Consider the following 14,770-nt stretch of genomic DNA (forward strand, 5'->3'; position numbering starts at 1 on the left):
CATTTTAAACATATGTTGTTATTATTATGTCTTCTTCTGTATATACACGGACAAAGGATTAACACACTTTTCCTCCCCCTATACCTATCCCTTCAGCACCAATCAATTTGAGAAATGAATTATCTACTGTTTGCTTGCCTCCACTCATCTTTTCATTCATTCACCTGCAGACAGCATGAGGGGAACTTTGTCATATTATAATGACAGCATAGCAATAGACAAGGACCAACCCTCTTTTTATAAAAACTTAATCTCCATGCTTGTGAATGTCCTGTTTGTGACCTCCTAGGCCATGGGGATGGCTCTATGGGTCCCTGGAAAAGGATATAAACTCCTATCTGAAATTCTGGTGGCTCAGTGATTTATGCCCTGTCCTTGTCTTTTACTCTTTTATTGCTTGGATTTGTCACACACTATTCTTATCTTCTTGTTATGCCAGGACTGTGGTTTTGGTTTTGACTTGTCTCTGCCTCCACAAGGGAACATTATAGTCAACACTTGTTGCTTTATAAAAGTGTAAAGTCCAATTACTTGGCAAAAACAGTAATGTAAAATGAGAGGTGTTGATTAAATTCTAGTCACTCCCCTGTCAGTGACTTTGTCACAAGGCTATCTATCCAAAGACTTCTTTAATCTGATCGCTTCATGTGGATCACAAGTGGATTTTCGTTTCTCTCTGAACTGCCCACTTTTCATGTTTTATTAATGTCATATGCTGTCGAGTCGGGCTCTCCTAACTGACTTACCAAGTCATCCCTTTCCTTGTCACAAATCAAATTAGCCCAGGCTGTGATTAATCATCAGACGGAGCACCCAGTGAAAGGGGGCTGACACCTTATTAATTTCCTTAATTACATCTTGTATTAGGTTTTAGAATCGTCCCATCTAATTATGTCCCCTTTGACTCCCAACTCTTTCAACCTAGGTACACAAATTATTTGTTCAACCAGGGGTATTTAAATGGATTTTCTTCAATGTAGGGGATGTGTGAGTGAGAGGTTCAGAAATGTTTCCAAACTGCATCAGTTTTAGTTCTTTCACTTGTTACACCACAGAAAATGCTCGAAACGTTTGTACTATACACACAAATGCTAAAAAAGGTATTTGATCATCTTGTTTGACTTTAGTTTATCTTGATTATTGATTATGGTACCCTTGTTTTTCACCACATTGCAGCAAATAGGGTAATGAGCAGAAAGATTCTAGCATGCCTGTGTGTTTCAGCTAGGTTTGAACAAAAGTGAAAAAAGATTATTTATGTAAGGCTTACAGGTTATTGTTCTAATGGTCTTCACGCTGCCAAAATATCATGTAGTTTAATTTACAACAGTGTCTAAATGATTCAATTTCATTGTCTCTCATACTGTAGGGCAATAATAATATATTGCTATTTAGTATGCAGTAAAACAAATATCTGACTGTGCTTGTGGGTAGCAAAAAATTATGAATCAGCCAAATGATCAACACATTTCATATGAGCTTGTGGATAAGCTTGCAGAGCTTTGCTGCCACTGTCATTATTTGTGTTTAGAAGGCAATTCTGGAGGTGCTGAAATGAAAAAACGAGATTACGTGGCTGAGTGCACACACCCTGCCTATGAATCATAGGAGAAGGACTGTGTGCCGTTTAATCGATGACACAGTCCATGCATTCATTTACTAAGTTGTTCATATGGGGAGCAAGTTTAAATAGTTTTGCGCTGAGCACCTCAGGAAAATGCACTGCCAGTATTACATGAAATGAGAGTGGTGGCAGGGGCTATCCCAGAGAGGGCCATGCAGTGTACTGTATCTAGGGATTACAGCTTCTCTCGTGTTCAACCCTACACATTTAAGCTTTGCTACGCTGAAAAATGTGTACTTTCACAGACTGTACATGGCTTCAGTGAAGCATGGTTGCCTCTGTAAGTGGCCAGTGAGAGTTATAAGGTGCACCCCACTGACAGCCAAAGTGAAATAGAACACTATTTACTTTGACTGTCACCTTTAGAAGCACATGTAAATACACACAGTTAAGCCACACATCAATCAAGCCAAAGCAACTTCGAGCATCATGGTAAAGATGATATATTGAAGCGCAAAGTGAATAAATATTGATTTGAGGTTTAGAAATTTTAAATATGCTCCCCCCCACCAAAAAAAAAAAAAAAAAAATTAGGTTCATTATAATTTATAACATTTATTTCAGACTGTAGATTACGCACTGCATTTCAAATGAGTTCATGAGTTCACTTCCACCTATATTTCAGTGTCTTTATTTAGTCTGTCAGTTCATATTATGTCAGCTTCATGTCACCTATGTATACGTAGCTCTATTTGTTTCGTATCTGCTGTTTGGCAGGGAGCGGCAGATATGGCAGAATGTTAACTTTGTGACAGCTAACTGAAAAGCTAAGACAGAAGAAAAATACTCCATCTACCATGTTGCCCATAAGGTTAGAATACATTTGTTTTTTTTACACATTCCTCATTTTGTAAAGGTTAATTGTGTTTTAATTGTCACTGTGATATGTTTGGAAGAGATTAAGTTCAATAAAGTTTTGTGAAGACATAAACTTTATCTATGTAAAACAAATCACATTGTCACAATAATTTCAATTTAAGAGGTTAAAAATATTTTATTCTAACGTTATGGGCAACAGTGTCATTGGGTTTCAAAGTCACATAAAATGAAGTGCATAATACGAACACTGAATATTGTCTTGTATGAGTGTAACTGGCTGTAGAAGCTCAAAAACAATAAAGTGTAAGAATAATGAGAGGTCTTCGTCGACTCCAACCAGAGGCCTTACAACTACTTTTTCCTAGATCGACGAGGGACAGAAAAGTGAGAAGACTACTCTTTGCAAAGCATCCTGGATGTTTAAAATGGAATGTCATGCATCCATGTGTTTTTAGAACTTATATTTTGTTCATGGCCATTTTAAATTTATGTCAGCCATTGTGTAGAATTGTGTTCAGCAATCTAATCAAACAGAATGTTTCAGAGATGTTAGTGGCTATTACATAATATTATTTGCTTTGTTGTTTTTATACATGTGAGCATGTAGTAGGAAAGAGCATCCTGTGTGCTGCTGCAAAATGACTTAAGTAATGGCATAAGTAATTTGCAGTCCTTTGGAAAGAACTGAGATGCATAGCAGCCGATTTTAGCACAGTTACAGTGCGGCTCTGTACATGCTCTGTCTGTTTACCTGCACTCATCACATAAAATGCATTGTGTCGATGGCTCAGGGAGTAGTATCTCCCTTCCAATGTGGATCAATGGCCATCGCCTTGAGACACAGACACCATTCTATTTGGGATGATAGCTTGGGGAAAAACAAGGTGAGGAAGGTAATACAAAATAGAGACACCCTGGACAGTCAAACCAAGACACTATCACGGGAATAACATCTAAATTGATTTCTGCACCATGCTCATGTTAACATTCCATTCTAGCAGCCGGGTTTGCTCTACTGGCCACTTAGATAAAGGAAGGGAGTCTGCCCTTTTGTGTGTGTGTGTGTGTGTGTGCGCACATACGTCTGTGCTTGTTGCTAGGTTATGTTGATTTGCTAAACAGCGTAGGCTGCTGTGAGTTATATGCATTTGGGGCCCAGATAGCACATTATGGTAATTCACTCTAAATTCTTATTTGATAGCCTCAACAAGACTTGCAAGATGACTACAGGTCACACACAATTATCTATATAGCTCATGCAAGGAATGCCTGCTTGGTTTCTTGGCACTGTATAGAGCATGGCACTTAGATTTCACCAGCCTAAGTGAAATGATAGTGTTGAATATAAATGAAGCATACTTGGGTCTCCAGGGTGGCTCTGTCTCCTCTTGGTCCAAAGACTGTGTCCTTCACAATCCCGTCTTGCCCTTGTGCCTCTCATTTGCATACCAGAGAACTGGGCATCTCATTGGCTGAGGGTGGAATTGGGAAAAGCAGTTCCATTCTGCCCCCATTACACAATCATCATTAGTATTAAGGCAGATTAAAGATTCTGCTGAGACCTCTTTCTCGTTGTTGTTATACGACTATTTATGAATTTATACATAGATTAAATTAATATGATTAACAGACCCAAATGGTTTTTAATGAATCTGGAGCGTTTTATGGAAATAGCTCTTCAACCCTATGTGTAGCACCTATTTATTCTGTCATATATTATCAAAGCCCATAAAACCTTTCAATTGGAATGTGGCAAGTTAATTTGTTAAAAAACAACAACAAAAAAAAAAGACATTTAATCAACTGACGTCTCCTATGTTGTCATATAGTGCTTATTTTTATTTTGAGAATCTTAATCCTTTTCAACAGTAACCAAATGAAAAGTACTTGTACTTAGAAGTCAAATAATGATGATGCAATATAATGTAGAGTGGACAGAATTATTAAAGCTCTTCATTAGAAGAATAGTTGTGTGAAAAAAGTGGTAAATGTCTATTTTTTTCAATATATCTCTTAAAATAATTTGAGCTTCATTCGGAGTTTTAGTTTCAATGTTAAAATAACTATCTGGAGCACTTAATTTATACTGTACATGAACTAGTGGTAATTCTAGACTCTAGGGGGCCAAAACCTAGGGGTTGTCCAAAACCTTTGCTGTTGTTGATATAATGATTAAGAACCACAGCTAGCTAAACAAAGAGATAAAGAGAAATACTGCATCAACCGATTGAAACCTAAGATATGTTCACTATAGCACATTCGTGGGCAGATTTGGACTGACGTCACAGCGCTTTGTCTTTGGCAGGAAGCCTGAAGGCCAGACTGCTGCTGTGGACTATCCATACAAACTTGGACTGACAACATGAAATGCCATCTGACCTTCACAAAAAAAGTACAGTCTGTTCCTGGTTCCAACTTTTTTACATACATGTTGAAATAACACATGTTCAAATATAATATTGATGAGTGAATGATATATACAATATTATATAGAGAGAGAACAATTGATATTGTTCTCTCTCTCTCTCTCTCTCTCTCTCTCTCTATATATATATATATATATATATATATATATACATATACCATTTTTACCATTTTTTACCATTTTCTTCACACAACTATTCTTCTAATGAAGAGCTTTAATAATTATATATATATATATATATATATATATATATATATGTGTGTGTGTGTGTGTGTGTGTGTGTGTTTGTTTGTTTTTTTGCAAAAATGGGAAATCAATCACAGGTAGGTGCATCTTTAGCATGCAAGATATGCTGTGTGTCCTTATCCTCTCGTGATGGTCCAGTTTTGAAAAAGGCAGACACTACATCTGTGACCAGATAAGATCCTGCATCACCTGCATCTCCTGTGTGGCTACTACGTAAAAGTTGCAAAAAGAAGTAAGTGAAATCAAGTATTTGTCAACATAGTTTATTACTATGCAATGCATTTAATTTTTTGTATTAAATGTACTTGTGAAAGGCGGAATAAGGCTTATAAAGCTATATATGTAAACAAGTAATGCTCCACAGCATTGGTTCTTTCACATGCTGATCCCTCTCTTATCCAAATCCTGCTCTCAGGCATTCACACTTAAGTTTGACGCTGGTCCAGCTGTGTGGAGGCACTGCTGTGAAAAATGCTTTCTGTTTAATGGGAAAGTGTGAAGTTTGAAATCTCCCAGGGAGAATGGTCTGTGACGACACCGGTGTCCGTGGTGACACGAGACCTGTCACGCTCGGCTGCTCATGTAGAACATGATGGATCTCATTGTTCAACCATCTGCAAGTCGCTCGGTTTTGGATTGAAACAGGAGGGGAAAAAAGGTGAGGCAAACGGTAAAGCAGTGGAGAAATAAATTATCATTATGGCAGCTGCTGACAATCATGGACTGGCAGGTCATTTGGCTGACAAGTGGATTGGTGGTTGGCGGGCATGGTGCAGTGTCATGGGACTAGGACAGTGATATATTGTGTACCCATCAGAATGGGTGTTCATTTGTTACAAACAATGGCACTGCAGCAGGGCACTGGTGTGTTTTAATCTATACTCTCTCCTTTGCAGTTGTCACCTTGGTTAATTCAACAAACACTAGAAGTTCGTTTGTCATCTTATCCCATACTCTTCTTTTTTGATGACTATAAGATCACAGCCTTTTCATTAACGTATTAGGTATGATGGTGCTGATACTGTGTATAATGACATCTCATTTTCATATTTCTCATGTCCAGTGATTAAAAGATTTAATGATGAATCCACTCCAACATAAGCCTGCCTAATATCATTACTGTTCATGGTACAAGAGCCTCTGGTAATAATGCCTGAAGTCACTGAATAGCTATTATTGTGACCAAGTTTTAGTGTCATTAATGATTTTGAGACGCTCTTAGTTGTCCAGCTCCTGTGGATGTACATTGTAAAGGCGACATTCTCTGTGAGTCATGCCCATAATGACTGTAATTATAAACCACAAAGCCCCCACAGGTAAGGACTGTGCCCTTTCCACAAATTATAGGTTGCTGTACAAAATGATTAAAGAATATGAATGTGATAAAGTGCAAAGACAGGAAGTGCTGTCAAAGAGCAGTGGAGATTCCTACTAAAAGCTCCTAAAAGCAATGAAGCTTTTTATTCTACACAGGGCAAAATATTTTTACTCTGGATACCCTTGGAAGTTACTAATGCAAGTTTTTATAACCAAGACTGTCCGGCATCTTGTGCACACGTCTTGGGTGAATAAAAAAGGTCGTCCTTGCCGTCAGGCGTTGATTAGACGTCCAGCGTGATGTGGACATGGCTGTCTCTATGTCTCGGTGGGAGGTCGGCAGGAAGTGATGGATGTCTCTCTTTTGAGATTGCACAGCGCTGCGGAGAGGGAGGAGGACCGAGCCCCTGTTATCTATTCATGCTGTGTTCCTTTCTGCTCTGCCTAAAACGGAGCAGGACCTCCCTCCACAGCATGACTCCATCATTTCTGGATAGAGCTAAGGAGTGCATAAAAGAGAATGAAGAAAAAGCACCTCTTCCATTTCTGATCCCCAAGCACCTTTTAAGTAAAAATCCACTTAGAACTTGCATAAGTAGGGAGGGAGAAATCCCTTGATTTTCTACACAAGCACTGAATTTGAGGATAATCTTCGCAGCATGTCGTTGTGGGATGCCTGACTCAAAAACTCTGAGTACTCTGTCTAAAAATACTCACAGAAGCATAGTTAAACAAATCCACACATACATTTACATGTACTCATTTCCAGTGCTCTCTCTCATAATTTGCACAAACTCATTCCCAGAATAATTTTCTTTTGCACAAGCTCAATAAGACCGCAGGACAGTGAATTCTATTAGATATGAGACAACAAAGAAGGGAACAGCTCATTGAAGAGGAAAAAAAGACGCTTCTGCTTTTTGCTCCCTCCCTCTTTGCATATTCCTTCAGGATTCTGGCAAGACCACTGGGAGATTGATGTGTCTGTCTTCTTCACACCTTCTGTGACTGCTCAGCGAAGCACTGGGCTCCACGAAGCTAGCCAAATTCCTAAATGATGAATGTACACTTGTGTGTCCGCCGGGAAAAGAAACGGACCTATTATCAGCCGACAGAATAGGCTGATATTGAAAATCATCTGGAATTTCGCCTGGCACAATATTGGAAATCTTTATTCTAATTGCATGAATGAATTGAATGTGCTGTTCTGATAAATCCACTCCGCCACCAAGGGAATTGTAGAAATGAAGCATCACATATTTGTTTGTGTGTTTACTGCATGTGTGTGCTCGGTTGTTATTTTCATACTCGCCTGGTGCTGTTGTTGATTGCTTGTTTACTCAAGCAAAAACCCTGTTCACAATGTTAACATATCATAAAAATGAAACTTTTGACAAGTTTTTCCACCCACATATTACAACATATCAAAACGTCATTTGAGGAACATTTTTCAAAATATGAGCTACCTTATGAAAGAATGGGAGACAGCATATCAGTATAGAAAACCGTATTTATTTCTCATAAGGCTGTCCTGTAATGTACTTGTATCTACTGGGGGATAACTGTATGTTTCACCACTGTGACTAATACTTTCTCACTGTCAATTTGAATAAATCATCCCTCTCTGGTGCGTGAGAGGCAGATCTACATGACAAACACAGTTACGCAGCTGTCCGTGACATTCTCCAAAGCTGAAATACACACTAACGGTCCGATTGCGCTCCAAGTTTTACTGCTGCTGTACTAAGTCCCAAATGTATCTGAGTGGAAGGCTCAGGGTGTCTCGTTAGTGCTGCTTTCCTTTGTGAGGCAGGATTATACAGTGTCTTCTTCATTGCACAAACTACAAGCATTTTCTGGCTTAACCAACAACGCTGTTGATTGATGAATGTGACCGATACTTATTTTAGTGATTCCACTGTGGCTTTTTCCAATGCAAGCATACACTGCAAAGCAGTCCTATTCAGGGGTTCATCAATAATCCAACGTGGGGCTTGAGCCCCTAATAGTCTTAAATATAATTTTTCAGCTTCTTGGATCTGTCATATGTTATGTATTTATATGTATATATACACAAACTATTTTACAAAGAAAGCAAAGAAGTGCTCATGAATTTACATTGGGCATGCCCACGATTAAGAGTCAAATTCAAATGTCCATCAAGGATACAGGTGAGGCAATGAGGGAGGGCCTCACAGCATCTTAAAGATTCTTCATTAATTTCTTATAGGCTGCTATTTGTCACTGCCACTGAAAATCCTGTCTTTTTTCAGCTGATTATCCTCAGTGCAGTCCCAGCAAAGCCATTCTGCTGAAGCAGCCATAGCAGTCCAGTACAAATGTCTTCCACATAGAAATAAAAGGATGTTTGGGTAACTTCTCTCCCTCAGTTCCTCAGATCCTGTGTTCGGGTCCTTATTCGCTCCTCAGCTGGTTTTACCTTCAAGCAGACGAGGCAAATGTCTTCAAATAATGTTTTAACAACCTTTAAATAACTCCTGCTATTGTGAGCTGATTCAGTTGTCGAGGGGGAGACAGAGTGAGGGAAACAGAGACAGACAGAGACAGAGAGATGGAGAGAGAAGGTCGGAAACTGGCCACAGCTGTGTGAAGAGGAGAGTCACCAACATGGGGCTCATTGATCAAACAGGGGTTTAGTCCGGTTTCAAATCCTTTGCACCACACAAGCAAAGCTGTTTTATCTGAGTAGATATCCTTTCTGTGGTCCCAGGTAATCCAGTCAGTAGCCATGGATGTAATAGTTATAGTCCGTTCAGAGGGAAGAGAAAGGGTAGATGAGGGGAAGAGCCTGGCATGCAGCCCTGCAATGGGAGCTCTCTGTTAGGTCCTGGGATGAATCTGCAACACAGAGGAGGAAGAGGAGAGGAGAGAAAACACACAGACACTTAGATAGAACAAAGAAATACAAGTGTTCGAGGATTAAACCCCAAGGAATTGCTCAGTTCGCGTTCAAAATCAAGGGGGAGCCTTTTGAACTGTGGAGGCTTTGTAGAGCCCCGTCTCACCTCCTGGTTTCTGCTTCTACTAAAAACAGACAGCTTATATGAGTGTTTGGGATTTACAGGCATATTGGGAAATGTAGGAAAAATCTATAAAAAAAAGGCTGGTGTGTTTCCATGCTGTGTATGTCTGCTTTACAATTTGACACACATTTTTAAGTTTATCTCAGACCATTTTAGTCACATCTCCACCCTTCATTTGCACCTTTACAGACAGCAAGCCAGTCAGTCAAAACTAAGGATTTTCCTGCAACCTGACAAAATGAATTTGGCATGGCTAAATGGGATCAGGGCCCCCGCTATGGAGTCTGAGCTGTCTCTCCGTGACTCTGGTTCAGGGACTCCTATTCAGCCTCAGTTGCAGACCTGGACACATTTCAATGGTACATTGTGCAACCTTGACTGCTATTGAATATTCTGCTTTTCAGCATCCTGCTCAACCTGGAGCTCAATAAAAAGTGTGTGCATGGTGTCTACAACAGTTAAAATGGTCAAGTTCTTTGCGCCCTCATGACCGCCTAATGTTTGGCAGAATATTTCTTTACTATGCTTTTATCACATTTTCCACTTAGAAGATTTTGCAGGGGAGAAATATGAAGTCCCTGCACACTGTGGGGCCAATTAGAAATCCCATAATCCTGTTCAACTAAGAAATACAGCCATGACATTTCCAGCAGGCTTGGCAGGTGGCAGCCAGGTGTGTGGATTTGATTGTGGAAGGTGCTGCTTGGGACTCAGTGAGCTGTAGCACATAGAGAATCTCAGAGCTCGAGAGCCAAATAACTTTATTAACCATTTTCTGTACGTAGAGGTACCTTGAGTTTTTTTAGATTATGTTTCAGAGAACAAGGGGACAAAAACAAGGAGACTCTCTTAGTTAGGATTTCAGTTTAATTTAGCACCAACATTGAGAATGTCTGGAAACACAATGCAGCGCACTCATATAGAGCTATATACTATTCTATAAAACCTCAGACATTGGGCTGCAATTATTTCACCAGCGTCCACATCAAAATGAACTAATTAAAAAAGTTCCTAGAATAAAATATCATTTATCAATTTCTAACTCTTTACCTTTATCAATTATAGACATGTTTTCACTTCTGCTTCCATTTTGACCATGTTCACATAAACCAATGCACTTACTCAAGAATATTATTAATCATTTTGATCTCGATCCAGCTTGATCTTGATCCTAATAGATTTTATATAACTAAATAACAGATTTGCAGGAATGTGCACTTTTTGTGGGGGCAAGACACTTTGTTTGACACAATAGATGCATCGCTGGAAAGATGTGAACTGGCTAATTGAAAATTAATTAAAAGAACAATCTTTTCTTAGACAAATGTCATATGATCTGTCTCACAGCCCCCACAGTTAAAGAAACACTTCACAGTACATGAGGCCTATTTAGGTAGTTCCTCTGTGTGCTCTAAATAGCTTCAAAGTGTCACATTTTACGTGTTGATCTCTCCTCCAGGTCCTGTTACATCTTTATTAGTACAGATTTGCTCTTTTCTTCCATGTTCCCTAACCACAGTAATCCACTGGGCTCATCTGTCCACCATTTGCATCTGTATCATCTGCTGTACACCGACATTTGTTAATGTTGGAGCAGAGAATGACCTCTGCCAGAACAAGAGCGGTAACAGGTTCCACATATTGTGGCTCACTCTCCATCTCAGACACAAGCCACCAGAGGTTTGTTAGTGGTAGAAAAGCGCTTGTATGCAAATGCTGTCATTTCAACCTGTATGCATGTCAGTGTGTGTGTGCTTGTGTGCGCGACTAAAAGTGTCCTCTGTTCTTTTTTGTCCTCTGTCTCTTCAAATGAACAGTGCAGCAGGTAGCAGTGGCTTGCTCAAGGATTTCCTGACTATCCCATCTTTGCTGGCAACTAACCTGTCTGCATTCTAATTTGCTGGCTGCATTAAATTGCAATTTACTCAGACTTCAGTTAGTAAAAGGAGCCAAGGACAATTGCCTTAGCAAAAGAATTTGGTGCAAACACAGCCTACCCTTTTCCCCTTTCTCATTTAGTGCTGAACAAATCAATCATGCCAGCTGAGAAATCTCTTCAAACAGCACTAAAGAGCACCCTCTAATAACAGAATACTCCAGACAACAAAATACATCAAGATCCATTTAATGTGACATTGACAATGGAAAAAGCAAAGACGATGAGTATAAATTAATCAGTAGCACTAGGAAAAAACTCCTCCACCATAAACCGGTATAAAAATGTCGTTAGGGTGACAACACGGGCAGCATTGGCAGCATCAGCTAGCTCACACATTTCAAGAAAGTAAATTATTCTTAACACGAATAATGTTACTTTTGTCTTCATAATGCCATTATACAGGCGTGAAGGAGGAGGAGAGGTGTTGTCAAGCACAAAGAAGTGGAGCAGGTGAACGCTCGGTGAAGTTGAACTGTGTGTTGCATTGACGCTTGGATTTCATTGTGATCAACAGTGATCTCCTGATTTGACAAATTAGGTGGGGATGCATCGGCTGGCAGGTCGCATTTGCTCTGAACCCGTCTCACAGATGGGCTCCATCTTGTCACAGTGTGTTATTTTGCTTGAGAAAGTGTTCTGTGCTCCTTTTTAATGAGTGACATGTGGACCTCTGAACATGACTAGTGGAAGGGACACACTGTACAGTGTGAAAGATATTGGTGTCAAAGAACTTGAGTGCAATGCTTAGCACTCACTAATCTGAGCAATAACATAAATTCGTCCTTACAGTTTTACTGTAAATGAATAAGTGGTTATGTTGCAGAGTGAAATTACTGAAAAAAACATTAAAATTCATTGAATGCCTGATGAGGGTTGCATTATGTATGTCTGACACTCCTGCCTTGATACTGACATATTCGTATTCACTCTAACACGCTAACAGCAAAGTCATCAAATGAACATAATTCTTTTCACTAGCGTCAAAAGCAGGGGAGAGAACGAGTTGAGGAAAAGGTGTTTTCATTACAGCCTCTCTCATTCAGCCTGTCTCTCTTAAGGTGTATAATTGTTTGGAGCGAGTAGAAATGGATTGATCTATTTAGCCAGTGGAGCGGGTAATGCAGATCTATGGTGGGCGAGTGTTTTGGAAGGTGCTCCCCAGCCTCACTCTCATTGTGACTTCCACAAACAAAAGGGCCTGCCTTGTCTGCTGCTGCAGAACAGGCAATGAAGGCTTCCCTCTCTGAAAGACATAAAGAAAAAAAGAAGAAACATGGGTGTCAGGCACTTGTTTGCTTGGCTTTTTACCGTTCATGCCAGTTTTTATGATAGATGCTAATGAAGTCTGCGTGTGGGGCGAGTCTGTGTGTGTGTGTGTGTGTGTGTGTGTGTGTGTGTGCCCGCTTCCCTGCGCTTCACTGATGCTTTTCAGAGCAAAATGACAACCTGCAGGTGAAATAAAATGGCTGAAAATTATAAAAACAAACAAGAAAACAATGCTGTTTTGTGGGTTTGTTGGCTTGCTACAGAACAAATACAAATGAGGCAATTTGGCCTGAGAGCCAGGTGAATGAGGAATGTTGATTAAAAAAGAGAGCAGAGTGCAGGATAAAAGGCCTTTCATGTAGCCTGTGGGCTATGCTGTGTGCTGATAGCTGCTTCAACAAGACCCTCAGAGGGGGATCAGGATATCAAGTGGCCACTGATAAGAAGCCACACAACGAAAGAGAAGAGGCCTGCCCAGGGGTCTCGCGAACACATGTGAGCATACACGCACAAACACCGACATATCTAACACATCAAACATGTGTGTGTATACACAACGATGGGCACACACAGAGAGGAGCAAGTAGCATGTCACAGATTAGTGCCTAATGGGATTGGCAGACTAGTGTAAGGCACTGTAATCAAACCCACACAGTGGCCGATGGAAAAAACAGGACATGGAACAAAAGAGGCAATGAAAGGAAGAGGGGCCGATCCTGCTATTACACAATGATCACAGACAGTAAGGTTCTGAGTGAAGGACCTGGCTGTGTGTGTGTGTGTGTGTGTGTGTGTCTGCAGTTTTCTATTAATATGCTACTACACCATATTGATATTTATAGTACTCATCTACTGTATACAATCGTAATACATGTTTCACCACTTATGTGAAAAGTGCAGCAACTTACTTTTTATTTCTGTGTGCACTGCCTGTGCAGGGTGATAAATATTTACGGTAGTTGGTGGTGCATTCAGTATTTGTGTCACGCCTGACTAGTCATGCACAGCATGTAAACACACACTTGATTATTTTGCACTGTGTATTTGGGTTAATGAGAAGTCATTGAACATAAGCTGGTCCCACTCCTACCGCCCGGCACTGAGGTGCATAGAGTGATGTGAGAGAGACGGGAAAAGAAAAACAAAGAACAGCTTTAGAAAAAGACTAACCTTTACAGAAGCAAGAATGCAGCTCAATTTCTGTTGATGCATCCTCTGCATTTTGCTTCCGGAAGCTAAAAAGGGGAGTATGGCTGGGTGTTCTGCAAAGAGAGGGTCAAGAAAAAAGGACACGTGTGTATTGGGTATAAAAGCAGCTTCAGGCCTGACCTTTGGCCCCCCTTTCCAAAGTTTTTGGCTAAATTAGACCAAAGCTATTTTACTCATTGGTATCTACTAATGCTTTTTCTCAATTTGTACATTAAAGTTTACAATCTTACAGTAACTAATAGAATATGAATAAAATATATCTTTATATAAAGATAGTCATTAATTGAATTCGATTCAGTTTATATTGCGCAAAGGACTGAATTGAGAATTAGAGATGCATTCTTAAGAAGGAACCAAGTGCTGCACCTTACCTTGACGGGCTGGCAAGACCTCATTCGATCAACTTCTTTCTTAAAATTTTAGGCCTGTGGCGGTTGTGGGGGCCCAGGGAAAGCTTTATGTCTATCTGCTGGCATATAAATCTGCAGAACAACCTTGGGAAGCCCTGTGTGGTCTAACCTTCACTGTCTGTTCCCTGTTACCCTAGCGTCACATTAGTCTTTGCCTATATTCAAAGTCATTGTCACCAAGCAGTAAGAGAAGACGGGTTGGGTGGAGCGGATGCTCATCGTGAGCAGGCAGGGGGGTTGGGAGGGGTGTGGAGCGAGTCAGTTAAATTAATACAAATCGGGTGATCAACCTGTCACAGAGTTTTGAACTGCTGGCTTCGAGGACTTAACTCCCTTCATTATTTTTGCATGCCGCATTTGGAGTCAGTTTACGGAGCCAAAAGGCAGTAGAGAAGCAGAGTGGCCGTTAACTTTATCTCTGAGAGAAGTGTTGCCTGAGGCAGAGCCCACCTGTTTGTTTACTGCCAGCTT

The 14,770-nt window shown here is 40.2% G+C and overlaps 1 protein-coding gene across 9 annotated transcripts in view; it reads right to left on the bottom strand.

Annotated features, from left to right (window-relative positions):
• Positions 1 to 7,923: 7,923 nt before the first annotated feature.
• Positions 7,924 to 14,770, bottom strand: part of LOC137128090 (chemokine-like protein TAFA-1) — a 99,836-nt gene continuing 92,989 nt past the window's right edge. For 5 of the 9 annotated variants that reach the window (XM_067505784.1, XM_067505785.1, XM_067505786.1 and 2 more), the window contains one exon: positions 11,585 to 12,657. In XM_067505784.1, coding sequence (XP_067361885.1) covers positions 12,541 to 12,657 — 117 coding nt within the window. In that variant the 3' untranslated portion in view covers positions 11,585 to 12,540. Of the gene's footprint in view, positions 9,291 to 11,584; positions 12,658 to 13,850; positions 13,943 to 14,770 lie in introns of those variants that run through there. The other 4 variants (XR_010914511.1, XR_010914509.1, XR_010914510.1 and 1 more) reach the window with 3 other exon arrangements.

Source organism: Channa argus, chromosome 5, assembly GCF_033026475.1.
Source record: "Channa argus isolate prfri chromosome 5, Channa argus male v1.0, whole genome shotgun sequence".
In the NCBI taxonomy this organism is placed as follows: domain Eukaryota; kingdom Metazoa; phylum Chordata; class Actinopteri; order Anabantiformes; family Channidae; genus Channa; species Channa argus.